Source organism: Priapulus caudatus, unplaced genomic scaffold, assembly GCF_000485595.1.
Source record: "Priapulus caudatus unplaced genomic scaffold, Priapulus_caudatus-5.0.1 Scaffold1236, whole genome shotgun sequence".
Classification (NCBI taxonomy): Eukaryota; Metazoa; Priapulida; class Priapulimorpha; order Priapulimorphida; family Priapulidae; genus Priapulus; species Priapulus caudatus.
The window spans coordinates 3188-22839 of record NW_014578297.1 but is presented as its reverse complement, the minus strand read 5'-3'; the positions used below and the strand labels follow the sequence as shown (position 1 = coordinate 22839).

Genomic DNA, 19652 nt, shown 5'->3' with positions numbered 1-19652 from the left:
CCGCACATACGCGCTCACGCCCACACGCCGCACATACGCGCTCACGCACACACGTCGCACACACGTCGCACACACGCGCTCACGCCCACACGCCGCACATACGCGCTCACGCACCCACGCCGCACACACGCGCTCACGCCCACACGCCGCACATACGCGCTCACGCCCCCACGCCGCACACACGCGCTCACGCACACACGCCGCACACACGCGCTCACGCACACACGTCGCACACACGCTGCACACACGCGCTCACGTCACACACATGCGCTCACGCACACACGCGCTCACGCACACACGCCGCACATACGCGCTCACGCACACACGTCGCACATACGCGCTCACGCACACACGTCGCACATACGCGCTCACGCACACACGTCGCACATACGCGCTCACGCACACACGTCACCGCATACACGCGCTCATGCACACACGCACACACGTCGCACACATGCGCTCACGCACACACGTCGCACACATGCGCACACGCACACACGTCACACACATGCGCTCACGCATACACGCGCTCACGCACACGCGCTCACGTACACACGTCGCGCACACGCGCTCACGCACACACGATAAAAAAAAATCGTGAGCCCCCTTAGGTCTTTGCCCCCTCCAATCCAAAACTGCTTCCGGCGCGCCCCGCCTGTTTCTTACCCCCGCTCCTTGAAATCTGGATCCGCCACTGCAAGTGTAACCCTATCGTTTCTAAGGACTTATGGAAGAGGTATCATCACATTCACTCCCCAAAATTTAAATGTCTTTTTCTACATTTTTGTCTGGAATAATACAAACTTCAAATGAGCATAAATCGAAGACCGTTAAAGATAATGAAACACGTTTGGCATCATTTTAAAGCGTGCAGTACCCTCTTTCTAGCGGTGTGAATAACTCAATTATCAACTTTGGGTCACTGTGACTCATTTTGCCAGATCGGGTCACAAATAAAGTCACTAGATTGATTGATTGAGTGAATTTTCATAAAAAAGTAACACTGACCTTGATCTTGAGCGCAATATCCTGAAACGCAAGCTTGTTTCGCGTATCATCAGAGTTCTCACGAAAATAATTTCTCTAGAGTGATGAGATACCTTTTCTAACAAGTGCCGCATAGCGACAGCGCTCATCTAACGTCTACTGCGGTGACTCTGTGGTGGAGTGGAGGGATTCTAGTAAACCCTGTTAGTCCCAAATGTGTTCACATACACGCCGAAACAGTGGAATGCACAGGGATGGTATCAGGAACCTTCTCAAAAGAATGTTCGTTGGGATCGTTATGAAAGTTGCCACGAGATGGCACGTACGTTTAAGTGTCTTCAGATTAAAGATGGAAGCTCCCATCATTCGTAGTAGCAACAACTATTTGCAAGACAGAATAGGTAAGCACTCATCCATTTACCTACGCAAGCCTACAGGCTGCAAATTGCAATAGAGAGCTGCCACCTGCAACCAATTAACGCAGGCAAAAACTGCCCCAACACATGCACTGGCAGCAGCCACTGGCAGTGGCATACGTTACATGTAACATACTGACAGTACAGAATGACATAGAAATTATACGATTTAAGGAACATACACCTTCTTTAACCAAATTTAGCTTTTGAAATTTCACTGTGACATTGTAGCCTCATACATCCAGGCATGTATAGATTCTACTAACAAACCCGGCAGTCAAATTCTTTCTAACAGACAGTCAACAAATCCAAGTTTAACCCTCCTCTTGAGGGTCAAAAGGTTATCCGACACTTACTCTTCGCATGTCAGCAGAAGGGACATTTCATGGTCCTTTCAATAAAGCCATAAAAATGCTAGGTCACCGCTGAAACAAAAAAGTTTTTCAATCGCTCCGTCAGACCATGTCCTCAGAAAATGTCTAAACTGCCCTGTGCCCACTGACCTTTGACCTGTGACCTCCAATTTCGGCACAGTGATGGCTTTTCCTACCATGATGCTATACACCGACTATCACGAGCCTAGGTCGAGCCGTTTAGATTTGTGCCGCAATTCTGCATTTCCTCCCTATACCTTAAGTTAAGGAGTGAATGTTCCCCCTTCTTTTACACCTCTTGACCTTTGACCTTTGACCCCCAGCTTCGACATCCCAACTCGTTTTGACAACCCCCCCAACGACCCGAATATCGTGACCGTACGTCGAGCGGTTAAGATTTGTGCCCAACTGTTGACGGACGACCGGACGACCGACCGGACGGACGGACGATCAAGCGATTCTACAAGCTGCATCTGACTATGTCAGATGAGCTAAAAACAGTGACTTTGACCTCGAGCAGAGGTCCCTGAAACGCGGACTCGTTCGAGATATTGTTAAAAGTCCACAATACTGTTACTATTGTTATAGTATTCTAGGCTCTTTATATTACCATATCTAAAACTTGTGTGAAGAGTAATCTAGAGTCTAGACCGGTTGGTTAAATAATTGCTAGTTAAAATAGGAATTAATGCACGTAAACGTGTGCGGGCAAACCCCTATATCCCTAACCAGGAATGAGGGGAAATTAGGTATTTATGCATTGACTGAGACAAACGGTTTACAATGAATACATAGATAAACATGATCAATGAATAGCGAACAATGAATTTTTTAATCAGGCTGAACCTGGATTCGTGGTGAATAACAAACGAAACACGAATAATCACACACGAAACCGAACCCATCCGATTCATACAAACATTATGACTACGTGTTAAACAATACTATTTACAGATTGCTAACTAGTGCAATGTATAACGACTTTAAAACGCACCTGTAGGCATTAAGAGATATATACTCAATTACACTCCCATTATATGCCATCACCAAAGCGGATCAAACACAAAAAGAAAACAATAATGTTACTCGTAAAACCTCTTGATAACCTTATTTAAATCAACGAAACAATATATCGAATAGAAAGAAGATTCAAATATTAAGACGTCTGGTGTGTCAAGACTCTACCAAGAGTTCAATGCTTGTATTCAGTTAAGATAGATCCAATCAAGAGCAGATAAACGCTTCATGTGCTCTCGATCAAATCAAATCAGAACGTCTGGTCAGTCGAGATGAATATTAAAAACTGTGGTAGCCACGTCAAGAAACCAACGTAACCGGTAGTCTGCCAAGAAACTATCAAGCCCTACAAAACCAGAAGGAAGGGACAGGAACTCGCAATGTGTTCACGTGTGGCCAACGAACTATGGTACTGGAATTATCTACTGTACACTCCAATAACAAACCAATATTATACCTATATTCGCGCTCCTAGAAACTACTATGATACTTGCTGTACAGTCAGGACGCTAGTAATATATATATATATATATAGCTATGTTGGCATCCAAAATGCAACCAATACACATCTGCTACATTCATCCCCTGCAAAAAATATAGAGAACACGAGTAGCTGGTCTAGTAATTATTACACCTATATAAAACATCGTTATGAAATTAACAAATAGACACCATCAATCTTAGCTGTTACAAACACAAATGCAACTCACTGTGCCTACATGTCTACCCTCATTAGCAATATATATATATATATATATATATATTATACATATATATATATATATATTTATACGTGTACAAATATATATATATTCAACACGGCATCTCCAACTGCCTACGACTGCGATGTCAGTTTTCCACTTTTAATAGTAGTAAAATAATATCTCAAGCACTGTCACCTCTTTGCGAAACTGTGCAACAGGCACCTTGGTCATTTCAATAATAAAATTATAGTAACCAAATTGAAACTACTAAGTACTAAAGTCCTAATGTTTTCGTACTCCATCTCACCTGGTAATTCTACTTAGAATCTCGGCACGGTAGTGCAATTATGAATTGGAATGATTATTATTGGAATGATCAGTGTGCCTGCAATCTGTCCAAACCCAAAGTTCCAAACACAGCCTGTATTTGTATTAGCTCCGGTCGTATTGCGTATAAAAACTAAGCAAGGCTCAAACTGGTACAAGGCAAACCGGACTACTATATAAATCGGCCCATGTACACAATCATGTCACCATGCACTGCAATTCACATAAATATTTCAAGAGCAAAAACCTATGCATACATTAATCTCAATCTAGGCCGACGAAAGCATAAATGCATGTGACCATGTTTGTATAATCGACTATGGTCACAGGGTGACATTTCAATGGCACTGACTTATCGCCCTTCATTCCCGTCAGCGTCATTGTCATTGCCGGCATTGTTATGACTACTGTGAGTGTCAGCATCACAATCATCATCCGCATTATCTTGTTCGTCCTCTATAGCTGCCGTCATCATCTTCATTGTCAACAACCGACATCATCATCATCACCACCACCACCACCACCATCGCCATCATCATCATCATCATCATCATCATCATCATTATAATCGTGGCTAGCATCATGCTATGCCACTGCGTAAAGGTTAAATATGCATATTTTCAGAAAAGAATACTGTGACAGGCTTAGACTGGCATATTTCTCTGAAAAATAAGGTAATTTCACAACCTGTACAGTTTTAAGGAATATTGCGTACATAGATGATTATGTTGCCGACATTTTACAGTTTTCGCGTCAAAATCAAGATCTTGCAGCAATAAAGTGATCGAATAGCATGATTTGTACTAAACGCAAAAGTACTGCCACCTCAGGTTACTGCCACCTGCAAAGGCAGGTGTATCAGCAGAAAAAAAAGATAAAAAGAAATGTACCACTGGAAAACCATGAAAATTGTGCCCATTTCAAATACACTTGACTGCAAAAGCTTACAACTCAAATGCTAGGATCTTTGTATTAATCTCAAACTCATACTTGCTTTTCAAAAACTTTTACTACTGTTCCACCAGAATGAGTTGCGTGAGTAGGTTTATGTAAATACAATAGAGCCATGTATTTTTTATAAACTTTCATGAAATCAGAGTAGGTAAACTTCTTCACTGCTTCAAGAGGCGGCGGTAGTGATTGGTGCAGGGACAATGACCTATTGTTAGATTTAAAAAAGCCCCGAGTCTGTCCTGCGTCCATCAGTCAAGACAAACAGCCAGTGGCAGTACAGCACCTTATTTACAGGTAGCTGCCCAGTTTGAGATCAACCCCTGGCGTCTGGTTCTACGCCAGTAGAACTGGAGACTTAAACCTGATGACTGATGACGTCTATGTGGTGTCTACCTTTATAACTGAGTCTCCTCTCCATGATGTGCCTGAGTATGTGCACAGACACCGTGACTAGGTCTATCTTCAGGCTATTCCTCTCAACTTCACTATAGTGTGATCCAGGGGAAAGGTAAATCGAAGTGTCTGGTACTAGGTCAGCCGCAGGTGTTGCCAGAAGAAACTTAGTGAAGAGTTCCAGCGTTTATACAGCTCTAACCTAATTTTTTCTCTAGGGGTGTACTTCCTTGGCGTTCCAAGGCTCCTTCGCCTATGGTAGTTAAGAGATAAACGTCTCTTTATCTGCTCGTTTATCGTTGAAAGAAATCGTCTTTCAAAAGCCCCTCGTCTGACAGCAGGGCATGTATGCCTTGCTCTGTAGCACAGATGCTGGGCCAGCCAGATACAGCTTAGCACCTGGCCAATTATTCTATAATGCGTTTAGGTTATTTGATTGAGTAGGGATATTTTCATGAATACAAAGTGGTACCTTTCTGCCTTGATTTGTATCTGATAACACGTACTAAAGAGATTGTGTGGAATAAATGTGAACAATTTTCAATATCATTGCGATTCACCGTTACACTAGACCTTACATGAAATAAAAAAAACAGACACGAGTTCGAAATTGTTATTATAAATTACGTGTATACACTTATCTAATATCCTTTCTCTGATAATGATACCAACCTCAGCACAAAGTACTTGAAATGTATTTTTCGACAGCAATGAGCTCTCAGTAAGGTTATCAAAACCCTGTTGCTAGGTTTTACAATTCTAAAGGTTAGGGCGAACAAGACTATAATGCAAGAAATTATATTACTGTATCACGCTGTGTTTGTGATGAATCATAGAGAACTCAGCCTGAAGTCGTGAGGGATCTGCTGATGTTACTGTTTGATGTCATTGCTGTTATCTCCCACCTACAAAAATAATATAGGGTGCAAGTCAGGGAGACATATTATTGGCATCAGATAGCAAAATTTTGGTGACACTTTCGCGTTTCAGAAAAGCTTACTTTCTGCTACTAGATGATGCTACTCATGGTCCACATGAGAGCCAACAGTTGAATGCATCAAACTTTACACACCTAATATCAGAAGGCAGGTAGGTCCTATCCAGATTTAGACGGACGGCATTCACCATACACAAAGTCTTCAGGCTTGGTGCTAAAAACCAGTAATATTCGTTCAACAAGGTGCAGTATGCAAGTGTGATGGTACAAGGCTGCATTTAAAACAAAGATCCACTAAACTTACACGTTCGTAATTAACTGAACAGAATGATGACGCAGAACTTTAGCGAACCAAGAACTTGCATTTCTTGAACTTTTCATATATGCTATCAGTCACTATTTACCAGATAACTGGCATCTGCTAGCAGCAACAACAATAATGAAGCCATATTGCTAGGTTACCTTCTAACATATCACTAGTAAAAAATAGACAAACCATGCAGTGGGCTATTGCACAGAGAAAGAATTGAAGAAGAATGAAGAAGAGATATAATGTGAGAGGGGAAAGAAGGTTAAGACGGATGGGCAGAGAGAAGGAGAAAGAGAGTAGGATGAGAGGAGAAAAGACAGAGATCAAGAAAAGAGAGGAGGAGAGAAGACAAATGAAGGAAAAAGAGGACAAAAATTGAGACCTCCCATACTGGTGTTCTTCGCCCCACCTCCTCTACTCCAATGCTCTTCTTCCCCAACTCATCCCTTCCTCCCTCATCTTCCTCCCATCATGACATCCTCTCTATCCATTGCCTGCTTACTTCAATACATTGTAATAGTTTTACATTTCCTTTGTATCCTCTGCTATTTAGTGGGCTACTTTCGGAAATAGCAGTGATGAAATAGCAGACGGGTATGTGAGAAACACAGCTCTGGCGCCCACTCCCTAATACCACTGGTAGAGTGTGATTAATATACAGTACTGTGCTGGATATTTGGTGAAATACAATATTATGCTGAACATAAGATAAAACCAGGAACATATACTATACAACATTTTCGAATTAACGGTATAGGTATATCAGGGTTTCTTATACATAGGAGGCACAGTGGCGCACCACCGTTGTCAAATTTAACATCGCCGTTGTGAAAATGCTCCTGTATGTACTGATAAAGCCATCCTTAAAAAATTCTATGTTTGCTGTCCCCCGACCCTTGATTTTTTTAGTGGGTAGGTAGGTAGGTCTTTTTTTGTGTGAGGCATAATAGTTATCTTAAGTCTGTCCTCATGTTTGCCACACATGCTTTGTGTTTCAGTCATTTCAGTCAGTTCAGTTCTTCATGAAAAATGTAAAAAAAAAAAGAAGAAACCAAAATGTAAAAAAAAAATTTTTGGGTCGCGGCTATTTTCGTGAGTCGGTCGGAGGACAGCAAACATATAATTTTTTAAGGATGGCCTAAGTAATATATCAATACATCTTGTATTTGAATCCATCATCCATTTTTTTCCCAAACTGGCCATTACCTCCTTTATCTAATTTTCCCTCAGAAGAAGCCCTGTATATTATGCATAATAATAAATACAATATCACACTACATGCTTATGCAACACGTTCTGTATACTTACAAAAGTCCAAAACGTGGAGATCAGAAAGATCTATGAGATTAAATTCGACACACTGACTCTTGACAGTGCAAGGACTCGTGCCTCCAAACACGAACACTCTGTCGTCCACCAGGCAGCAGCACTGTCTTCGTCGGGGACATGGTCCACAACCATGCACACGTACTTTTGACCAATGACTTTTTTCTGCAAACAATAACATGGATGCAACTATTCGGGCTAAGGCTGTAGCTTGCAGTTATGGGGGGGGGGGTGCAATTACCTATTAGATCATGAAGATAAGTAACCAATAATAAACATAATAAAACCTACATTATAAATAATAGAGCAATACTATCTCTTTGAAGATGGATACATAGGCTAAACTTATATTGTAATACCAAAAATACACTGTGGCATCATTTTTAGAAATTATCACTCATTTACCATTGCTCATATATATATATATATATAAATTGAGAAACGATGCTGCTTTAGTGTGGAAGGATCCATAACTAATGCTCAGAGCTCAATCACAACCTGTTCCTCTGTATCATGATTGTACTTATACTAGCAATTGGTGGTAAACAACAAGAAAATATGGCCAAACAACAAGAAAATACTGCACGCAGTAGGAATTACAATATAGTCCCTAAATGCATGTCTATACTTTTGTCTGTCTATAACTGCACTGCCTGCAGTTGAAAAATATCAACAAAAATAATGTGTGCAACTAGTGTGAAGTAGGGAAATTGAGCTCCATAGGAATCCTATATTTTCTGAATGCAACAGAACAAATCATGATTCATACAATATATCATAATGTTACAGATGCTGTGGTATCAGCAGGATAAAGATAACAGATACATACCCGGGTCGTACTTGTACATGTCAGAGAAGTGTTGGTCTGTCAGACTGTTGTAGCCTCCGAAGACGAACAGATTATCCTTGTATACGACTAGAAATATACACGTGCATGGCTATCACAGAGCCTGCTAAAAACAGGATAGCATGAGCACACCATGTGATATTGAAAACAGTGAGCGTTCTGAGATGCTTAATTGCATGAAACACAAATGAGCACATTCTTACTTTTGCAAAAGGTGCATGATTTAATGCAGTTATTATGTAACATATAGTTTGAAACATACTATATGCAGTAAGGAAGCCAAGAACTTGGAGGTAGAGAGATAGGTGGCCTGACTAATTTGCTGAATAGATCAATGAAATTTTGAGGAATAAAAGGACAGCTATTGTGCACTTTCTAGTTAGGTAAGTGTACAAGTTAATTATATATAATTTAATAAATACCAATAATTTAATCACATATACATAATTAATAACAGAAATACTTGAAAATAGATAAGGTGATCTTATCTACTGGGAACGATATACACCTTCGTCTAGTGCATACAGATAGACATTCATACACAGAGGGTGTACACATGCATCACAAAGCACCACATGTGAACAAAACGTAAGGGGCAAACTGTCACGATTAACAGTTGACTTAACAGATGTTTGAGGAACGGATGTGAAGTGCGCAAGCCTCGGCAGGGAGATGGAGGGGTGAAGTTTTCTCACCACACTCAGCTCGCAAACAGCTATATATATATATATAAATTGAGAAACGATGCTGCTTTAGTGTGGAAGGATCCATAACTAATGCTCAGAGCTCAATCACAACCTGTTCCTCTGTATCATGATTGTACTTATACTAGCAATTGGTGGTAAACAACAAGAAAATATGGCCAAACAACAAGAAAATACTGCACGCAGTAGGAATTACAATATAGTCCCTAAGTGCATGTCTATACTTTTGTCTGTCTATAGCTGCACTGCCTGCAGTTGAAAAATATCAACAAAAATAATGTGTGCAACTAGTGTGAAGTAGGGAAATTGAGCTCCATAGGAATCCTATATTTTCTGAATGCAACAGAACAAATCATGATTCATACAATATATCATAATGTTACAGATGCTGTGGTATCAGCAGGATAAAGATAACAGATACATACCCGGGTCGTACTTGTACATGTCAGAGAAGTGTTGGTCTGTCAGACTGTTGTAGCCTCCGAAGACGAACAGATTATCCTTGTATACGACTAGAAATATACACGTGCATGGCTATCACAGAGCCTGCTAAAAACAGGATAGCATGAGCACACCATGTGATATTGAAAACAGTGAGCGTTCTGAGATGCTTAATTGCATGAAACACAAATGAGCACATTCTTACTTTTGCAAAAGGTGCATGATTTAATGAAGTTATTATATAACATATAGTTTGAAACATACTATATGCAGTAAGGAAGCCAAGAACTTGGAGGTAGAGAGATAGGTGGCCTGACTAATTTGCTGAATAGATCAATGAAATTTTGAGGAATAAAAGGACAGCTATTGTGCACTTTCTAGTTAGGTAAGTGTATAAGTTAATTATATATAATTTAATAAATACCAATAATTTAATCACATATACATAATTAATAACAGAAATACTTGAAAATAGATAAGGTGATCTTATCTACTGGGAACGATATACACCTTCGTCTAGTGCACACAGATAGACATTCATACACAGAGGGTGTACACATGCATCACAAAGCACCACATGTGAACAAAAAGTAAGGGGCAAACTGTCACGATTAACAGTTGACTTAACAGATGTTTGAGGAACGGATGTGAAGTGCGCAAGCCTCGGCAGGGAGATGGAGGGGTGAAGTTTTCTCACCACACTCAGCTCGCAAACAGCGGGTGATGGATGCAACATACAGGCAGAGTGACTGCGTCGGCCTCGCGGTATCACACCGGTCGTGCACGGCGTATGCCACGTCAGCGATACGGTGTCGAAGAAGTGAATCCGGTTGCAGTATATCTGCACAATAAAACAACAGAACCTGCATGACAGAGCTGCAGAGTAAAACACTATAACGTGCAGCAAGAACCTTCACGATGCAACCAATCTTCTTCTTCTAATTGAAAAAAATCTATTATAATCCACCAACCACACTGCAACCAAAACAGGAGCACCCACCTCCTGCGTAGAGTGGTAAGGTGCGAGGCTGTCACCACGCCCACCGAATATATACATTCTGGTGCCGATGCCAGTAGCCGAGTGAAAATCTCGCCATGTAGCTGGTGTACCCTGTAGAGGCAGAAATCACAGAAGCATGTATCTACAACATACACTCAAAACACGAAACATGGATGCAAAACTTAAAGTAAATCTAAAAGTGCAAGAAACGTCGTGGGTGAACAAGCTACAAGTGAACAATGAAGATCGAGCAATGTACACCTGAGCCTCTGAGCGATACATACACAGGGGTAGAAATTAACTTTTGAACAAGGGAGTCCAATGGACTCCCTGCCCTCAAAAAGAGGGAGTCCGCAACAAAATGAGGGAGTCCGCAGTCTCAAGTTCAAAACTTAAAATATTAACAATAACGCGTGTGCTTATTTTGAAGATTCATGCGGCTGCACGTCTGCCAAATTGTCTTTGAACATTTGCTGCTAAAAAAATACGGCAATTCCGCGAGGCCGTGCTCTGGAACAAACTAGTTAGCCTAGCAGAATTTTCAGGGAGTCACACGGACTCCTGCATATATGTCAAATCAGGGAGTATTTGACTCCGGACTCGCGTTAATTTCGCACCCTGCATACAGTGGCAGCTCTGTGATACATACAGTGACAGCCCTCAGCGATACCTATACAGTGGCAGCTCTGTGTGATACATACAGTGACAGCCCTCAGCGATACCTATACAGTGGCAGTTCTGTGTGATACATACCGTTACAGAGAGCTTCTTCCACCTGTGCGTCTCTAGGTCGAGGCAGTGTACATCTCTGGAGAATTTGTCGAGCACCTCCTCATAGCCACCGAACACGTACATCTTGTGTCCAATGCGACAGGCAGAGTGACCGTCCCGCTCCCCTGCACGCCAAACACTCGCCGTTAATATTCAAAACCCTTCACTAAAAACGGCATTCCCCCCAATCAAAATCTGTCATAAAATGTTTGTATAGACACTACCGTTTCTTGACTGCCGCATAATAATGTCGTAAAAATGCCATGTCTATCACAAACAAACTTTGTTTGCAAATAAAAACTTTGAAAATATAGTTTGCAAAATGTAAATGAACAGACATGTAAATTCGTTCACAATTTACTTGTGCATGCGCAGACAGCACAGCAACAGTGTCACCAAGGTTCAGATTAGTGCACACTCGCTAATCTGTGACAATACTTCGTGCAACAATTAAATGAAAAGTTTTTTTTAACCTAATAGTAAAGTAGCATGCAGAAAATAATAATATTTTAAAACTTACTTTTGTTAAAAGATTTTGGCACAAGTGATTTCAGATAATTTGCAATTTTGCATACTATTTTGCATGTCTTAATGACGCACAGGTATAAATGCTAAGAAGTTGAGTCATTGTGGAGTCGCTGAGCAAATGTTTACGCAGTACAAAACTGTTGTATAAATGTGCTTTTCACCGATATAAACATCAGAACTCAGGGCAACTTTTGTGTTAAGCATATCTAGTGTAAATATTTTTTAGAACTAAATGCTTGCATAGAACACTTCTTTGATTAGATACATTGATTGATTTGGGGGGGGGAGAGTGTTAATGCTACCAGATAATACCATGTGCAACATTTTACTAAAATGCATATATATATATGCTGTCAGGATTAGAAATCAGCAGAATTCTGTGAACACCATACTGCAAGATTTTTCGCTACGCTTCGAGAATCCATTTTGGTAGGAGTAATAATGAGTACGTCTACACACATACAGCCTCGAACATACAGGCTATCGAACATTAAGATAGTACTGTAAATATCAAGTATATAGAAAAGATTCTATTAAGCTCACAAATGCTCTACCATGTAATTAGGACTCTAAAGCTTACCTGGAATCTGACCTGAAGTTTTTAGTCTCGTCCATCTCTTTTCACCTATAAGTGCAAAACATAAATACCCGTTTCTGAATAGCGACATTAAAAAATAACAAGCTGAAGGTTGCACCAAAATATCCGAGCATTGCATATTTCAGTAGCAACCACACATCTTCAGCTTTCATTTGTAACAGGGTTCTCCACAGGCCTTTAAAGGGATCCTTTACTCTAGGTTCTAGGGTTATTTTCAGTTAATTTAGGTTAAAATTGCGCTACATAAAAAGTTTCATGGTTCAATCACCATTAGAATTATTTTTTTTAATGTTTTAAAACTAAAGACTACAGTTTGATTACAACGACGGTGGTGCCACTTAAAAGCGCACGATCTGAAAATTTGCGCAAAACGACTTTTCAGCCAAAGGCTACAGACCGAGGGCGTTTCTTATTTATTAATTTAAAAGCAAAAGGATTGTAATAGCTTATAAACGACATATAGTTTCAGTTATATTATGGATAAATTTGTCCTAAAATGAACATCGTTCGGTTAAATAGCATTTAGGTATAAATATAATTGCACCTCTGTGATTAGCCCTCGGTCTGTAACGTGCAAAATATATTGGGAAATGCACAACTTTTTCAGAGTGGCAGCACGGTCGCGGGTGTCAATGGCGCCGTTCAAATTTTGTAGCGTTGATGTATAATTAATTATAACAATTAAATTAGGTATCTGGTAACAAGTACGTGTGGGTATAGAAGATTTGTTATACAGTAAGTACAGTTGTATGCAGTAAAATCCTAGAGTCTAGTATCCCTTTAATGCATGTTGGTCCGATATACCTTCAAAGCTAGCTGTAACTAATTAAATTTGCGACATCCCATAAATCCAATGACATGCCTTAACTGCCTAATCGTCGTAATCAACATGGCATATTTTCCAGCTGGATTTACTTTTGACAATCCCAACGCAGTTATAGGTATACTGTGTTTTTACAGCTAGATGTATACGTCTCCAAACTGATCAAGTTTGACTGTTTATTAGGGCTGCTTATGACACAGGTTATTGCCTCCAGTTGGTACAATCCCTTCCCAGGCCCTTCCCCATCTGCCCATAAATGACATGCCTTCTGAAACGCCTTCTGGGGAGAACCCAGTAAACTATGTGTACCAAGTTACAGTTGTGGATAACCGCTTGCCATTCCATTTACCTCACACAAGTAAACACAGCATCTGTCTAGCTAGGACAAATTGAATGAGTGGTAATAATTATTTAAAAGCACAAGTTACTGTATATAAACACGTGAAGCAGTGCCTACTACACTACTAGTATTATGTCACAACTAGTATGACAAACCTATATAAAAACCTAACAGGAAACATTCCATAATTTCACCATGCCCCTATACATACTAGGATTGTAGCAATATAGAACATTGCATGATCCCTCCTTGTCATTTCTGCCACCCCAGATGTATGCACAATTGTTGTAGGCAACCGCAGTGTGGCCATACCGCTGGTACGGGACCTGGTCAAGGTCAGGGTCTTCCCGATTAGAGATCGTCAGAAGAACCCATCGGTAGCTTGCTGCAAGCATAAACATAAGAGGAATAAATTAGCACCCACAACTAATGTCGTGGCGGCTGCCTACATAAGGTGCAATCTACAGTAGGCACTACAATAATTTATTAAATAATACAAACACATTAAGCATTCACCTCGGAGATGCTTCTGAGTGCAAAATATTAGATCTGTTGTGTTCTCCCTCCGACACTCATTTCTTTCCTTTCCATTCCTACTCCTCTCTTCCCCTCTGTCCCCTGCCCCCTACTCTCTTTCCTTCTTGCCCATCTGACTCTCTTCTCCCTTCCCTTCCTCATGTTGCATGTTTATGCACACACACCATATTTTTACCTGCATAGACAAATTTATTACCAACCTGTATGAAGCATGTGAATGTCCATGGGCCGGGTCACTTCATAGTTAATTCCTGTGCAATAGCCACCAAAACTGTATATCTTGTCACCAATGGCAACCGCTGCATGATTGACACGTCGTGGCCCACCTTCCAAGTGAACTGTCCAATGCATATTTTGCTTTGACAGTACCACATAGGCAACAACGGCCTGTTAGAGCTGAAATATGATCAACAATAAATTTTTTACTAATGAGATTTCTTATAGCTTTATGTCTTAATTGTTCTGTTAGTAGCTTTCCGTGTGTCTGTTTGTTGTCTGACAAGAGCCTTAGACATGACAGAATGTGAATGTGAAACATAAAAAGTCATTTCTGAAGGATACTGTTAGTGTTAGGGTTACGAATGGGTAACACTCACTGTAAAGGGCATTGCAACATAACTGCCTTTCAAATTCAATCAAACTCATATCCATTACATAAGAGAGATGTCTCTCTATGCTCTCGGTGGAATTTTTTTTTAAATTCATTGTTAATTAAGTGACGGCAAAAATTGTGAATTTATACCCAAAAAATAATTTTTTTATTTCTCAGAAACAGCAAAGAGTTGGGACCTAAACTTTTAACCATAAGTTGTTCATAATATATGAACTAAAAAGGGGTACCTGGAATTTTTTTAAATGATTTAATTTAGGAAATAAGTTAAAAGATGTACGAAAATTTGTAGTGATTTTCAAAATGCAACAATTTCGTAAACAAAGAGCCATAACTTATAAAATATCTTTTTTTTTTTAAATTCCAAGGACCCTTTTTTCCTTTGATATATGTTAGCATTGAAACGTAACAAAAAATTTTGGAATCGGAGTTGCGAGCTTTCGAGAAATAGCGTTTGAAAAATCAGCAACTTCAGCATTCTAACAATGGAGATATTAGCACTTTTCTAAATTTCCCATGATTGAACGCCTGTGTTAAGAATTGACTAATGCGGGGATTTGGAACTGTTTGGGTGGCTACAAACATAATTTCTACTTATACATAGCTGCCCCTGGGTGCGATCTATCAAATAAAGTGGGTATTGAAATTTCGACCGCAAATCACCTCCCAACCCTAACACTATCCGTTTTAGCATTATATATATATGTAATTCTTTGGATTGATCCATATAAAATGCTCCAAGTGTATGTCCAATAGTGATGCCAGTTGTCAACTATGCATGGCCTCAGTTTTAATAGGATCTTCAAGTCGTTTCCCACAGACACTTTAAAATTTATGTCCTTTAGGCCATAATAAAAATATTGTTTGTTTGCCCTCACCCGACCGACCCGCGAAAAAGGGGCCGACTCAAAAATTTTTATTGATCTTTCCCATTCTTTTTTTTTTCAAATTGTATCACTGTACATTATATAAATCTGTAGGCAATACATTATATGTACCAAGCAAAACAAACATTCAACATAAAAGGTATCTCCACACAAGCACACCCGAGCATGTAGACACCATGCTGATTTTGTAAAAAGACCCCCCTAAAAAAGCCTACCTAACTTTTCAGCCTGGGTCATGTGAGGGCAAACAAATATTTTTTTAATTGTGGCCTTAGTATAACTGCAGTTTACATGCATTTTTGTGTACGCGTGTGAGTGAGTGTGGCTAGGTGGTGGATGTACAGCACATANGAGGCAAACAATTGATCATAATAAAAAATGAATGAATTTCTTCTTTTTTTATGTCTTTTGTTTCAAAATGTTTAAAACTACGGGAGCACACATGCGTCCGCGGGAAGGGTCGGTACGGACGCGGGACACATGGGCAAAATACGGAACGTCTGTCCACCCTGAATTGCTAGCTAGCTAGCTCCCTGATTGCTAAAGGTGCTCACTGTTTCGGAATCCCGAAGCGAAACTGCCCAGCGTTACGAAGTTCGCGTAGAATAAACTGAACTATTCCCTGAAAGATGAATCAGTATTTTTAATCCGAAGTGTAATATTAGTGCTTTGTAAGTTTATTATGCATTTTCTCTGTCTCTTTATCAACGAAATATTGAACTTAGTCTTAGACATGGCTGTTTTTCTTTTTAAATGCCATTCGTACGCCGAAGGGTTTTGTTTATTATTTTTACTTTTTTTTTTTTTTTTTTATTTTTTAAAAACCTTTGTTGATATACATTAGTGGTTTACTTTATCTATAATCTGCAATATTTGTTATTTTTTACCAGTTCAAGCCTGCAGAATTTAACTTCATGAGATTAAATGTAATAGTGTTTTATTTTTAAACATGAAAAGCCAATGTGTTGTTTGTTTTATTAACAGTTACTTGTTTTAATATTTAGCATGCTCTGTGACTTTGATCTCTCTTGAAAACGTCTGAACTGATGCGATAGCATGTGCAGGCGCGCGTGTTTAATAATAATGAGTGAAAGTAGAAAAATGGTATGACAAGACTGGTGAAAAATTTGATGCCGTGGAATGGAATAATTCAAATGTATGCCTTCAATGATCAATGTCAGCGTGTGCGATTGTGTGGGGTTTGTTTAAAGACTTGTGCAAGTGCATCAGACGGCCGCAATTTTCAAATTAATATCAATACGAGATTGAAATAAAGATTTATAATGTTTTTCTTTGTTTTTTTTTCGGGCCACCAGATTCATTTCGGGCCACCAAAAAATTGAAAATCAATGAATTGGTGGCCCGATCGGGCCACGAAAAAAAAAGTTAGTGTCCGAGCGCTTGTCGTATGTATGTATGTATCGTACCTATGGGCAACCCCATGGGTCTATTAGACTGATTTGTAAAATATTTGATATTGTGTGGCAATGTTATTGAGTCGATTTTACCCAATGTTCCTATGTGTGCCATTATTAGTAGTATCGAATTAGTAGGGCACGAATTTATATCTATATATATATATCATATATATATATATATATATATATATATATATACTATACCACATGGTGTCTACTCCCGCCTAGTGCCGGCGAATGTCACACAAGCAAGACAGCATGGCAACTGGCTTGCAGCAGTGGTACTTGGCTGCAGAAAGTTTGCTGTGCAGTCAGGCCAAAATCAGGCAGCTGCTAATGTGGTCAAGGGATAGCAGAGCATGGTCCACGATAAGACCCTATGTAATTTCCTCAATGTGGGGTTAACCCCTTTAAATCGGAGAGCGTGTTGTTGAGGGTGTTTTTGTTTGTTAATTCGACCGAGAACATTAATGTAAGTCAGCAGGAGTGTGGAAAAAACTGCAATTGTAGGCGACACTACATCCGCCGTTTCCGACTGTTTCTCACCATTGCTACGCGCGAGAATTTCCGTCATGTGTTCCTCTGCACGGCCCTCACAATGTATCTCATATTTTGCGAACGCATTTACGGACTGATACTACTTGCTCTCCGCAGTAAATTACATGGAAATCCGTTGACATGCTCTCTATCCTTGAGCCGCTAATGGTTGCCCGTGCCTGTTTTGGTTGTGTAATATTCGGTGGTAAGTTGCATCACCATTAAAGGAATTTCTGTGAGTTGAATGCATTTTGGCAGTCAGATTCGATTGTCAAAAATGGCGAGTATAGCTTATTTTAAGCAGTCATAGTGTCACCTCCAGGAACACTGGAGTTAAAAGCTCATTGTGTGTGCGTGCTCACTGTGCTGTAGCGTGAGCATGGTGAGGGCGCACTTGATCACGCTGCCTGTGATTGTTGTGTCATAGACATCCACATGCAATCGTCTGTGATAGGCATGAATGATGATGATGTCAGATCATGTTTATAGTAACCAAACTTTTTAAATTAATCTCTCTTTGTGGTCTGAATAGATAGTAAGTATAGCTCTGCTTATAGATAGCCCTTGTTGACACAGGTGCACTTTCGCAGATGGGTCGTTGTCGTATCAGGTACTACATACATGTACCCGAGGTAGTTTTAGGTTGTTTAGTATTATGTTTATATTTTTATATGAGGTAGGTATGTTTTAGGGTAGGGTACACTTCTGTAAGTACAAGTCCTGGTACAACTTTGTGTATGCATATATGTACCTCGGGTACATATCTGTAGTACCTGATACGACAATTAACGACCCCTTCAGCTGCACTTTCTGCATGACTGTGTCTGTGGCAACAAGGGCTATAGTAAAGTACTAGAGTTAGTACTACAGTGCTTCAAGGGATATAACGGATCATATAATTATAAGGTATAGCGGATCAACAGTTACTGAGTTAGCATTTTGCAGGAAGTGATCCGATATCCTTTGAAGCACTGTATTAATAGTCAGATACTGCACAGGTTAGCACTGTTGCAGTAGCTAGTCTATCTTGTATTAGTTGTAATCTTTTTAATTTAGTTTTAGTTTTACTTTTTTTAGTTTTATCTTGAGCTGATCCAGTACTAGCGTGTGCGCAATGGTGAAAACATGGTTATCAGGTCTGCCACTCCTATTTACGGTATGTATACGCACTAGATGATATCATGAACAGACTAAATTGGCTTACCAGTATTAATAGCACTCGATTTTAGATGGCCTATATGACGATCAAAGTACCAAAACACATACACCTACATCAAAACATACAAATTACCAGGAAGCAACTGGACACTGCACGGAAACACGTACAAATCACGTGACAGAACGTATAAGCAAATGATAAATCTTTTAACTTTGTACGTATGACTGCACACAGCTGCTGCACTACTCATCTGTGGCAATCTGTGGGACAGAGCAGTTGGGACGGATTCACGCAGGTAGCTTAGCCGTTAGTCCAGGCTCTGATGTTCCCAGTCTCTCAATGTTTTGGCCGTAGTATGCGGAGATAAAATAGCGATCCTGGGCGGCATCGTATGAGTCCCATGGTAGAGAGTATGTGACTATGTCTACCATGATAGATAGCACCGTAAAATCAGATGATGAATTGTACGTTAGAATAAAAGTTCTAGGACGTGGAGCTTTTGGTGAGGCTGTCCTATACAGGAAGGTAAGATAATATAATAATATAAGTTTTATAACGTCTTGAAACATATACAATCAAATTATCAATGATACAAATATATAATTTCAGGAGCATCTCTTATTTATAGATCTATTATTATTCACTCCTGATAATATATGTGTGTGTGTGCGTGCGTATATATACGTACGTGTGTGTATATAGTCAAT

General features: G+C 39.9%; 1 protein-coding gene across 1 annotated transcript; it reads right to left on the bottom strand.

The window, feature by feature from the left end:
- Positions 1–2586: 2586 nt before the first annotated feature.
- LOC106815920 (kelch domain-containing protein 3-like) lies at positions 2587–19100 on the bottom strand. The gene is made up of 11 exons (XM_014820454.1): positions 18991–19100; positions 14535–14730; positions 14009–14182; positions 12617–12661; positions 11491–11633; positions 10738–10848; positions 10476–10578; positions 9722–9808; positions 7728–7910; positions 6245–6323; positions 2587–6077 (listed from the first exon to the last, which is right to left on the bottom strand). The coding sequence occupies exons 2-11, from the start codon at positions 14683–14685 to the stop codon at positions 6014–6016; spliced, it is 1140 nt and encodes a 379-aa protein (XP_014675940.1). The 5' UTR covers positions 14686–14730; positions 18991–19100; the 3' UTR covers positions 2587–6013.
- Positions 19101–19652: the final 552 nt, after the last annotated feature.

Bases quoted from the DNA above. Each gene is read 5' to 3' on its own strand.
- LOC106815920 (XM_014820454.1), bottom strand. From the start codon at position 14,685: ATGCATTGGACAGTTCACTTGGAAGGTGGGCCACGACGTGTCAATCAT. The intron at 14,183-14,534 runs GTTGGTAATAAA...TTATGCTTGCAG, and splicing joins CATTCACATGCTTCATACAG to CAAGCTACCGATGGGTTCTT. The intron at 10,849-11,490 runs GTATGTATCACA...CTGCCTCTACAG, and splicing joins GGAAGAAGCTCTCTGTAACG to GGTACACCAGCTACATGGCG.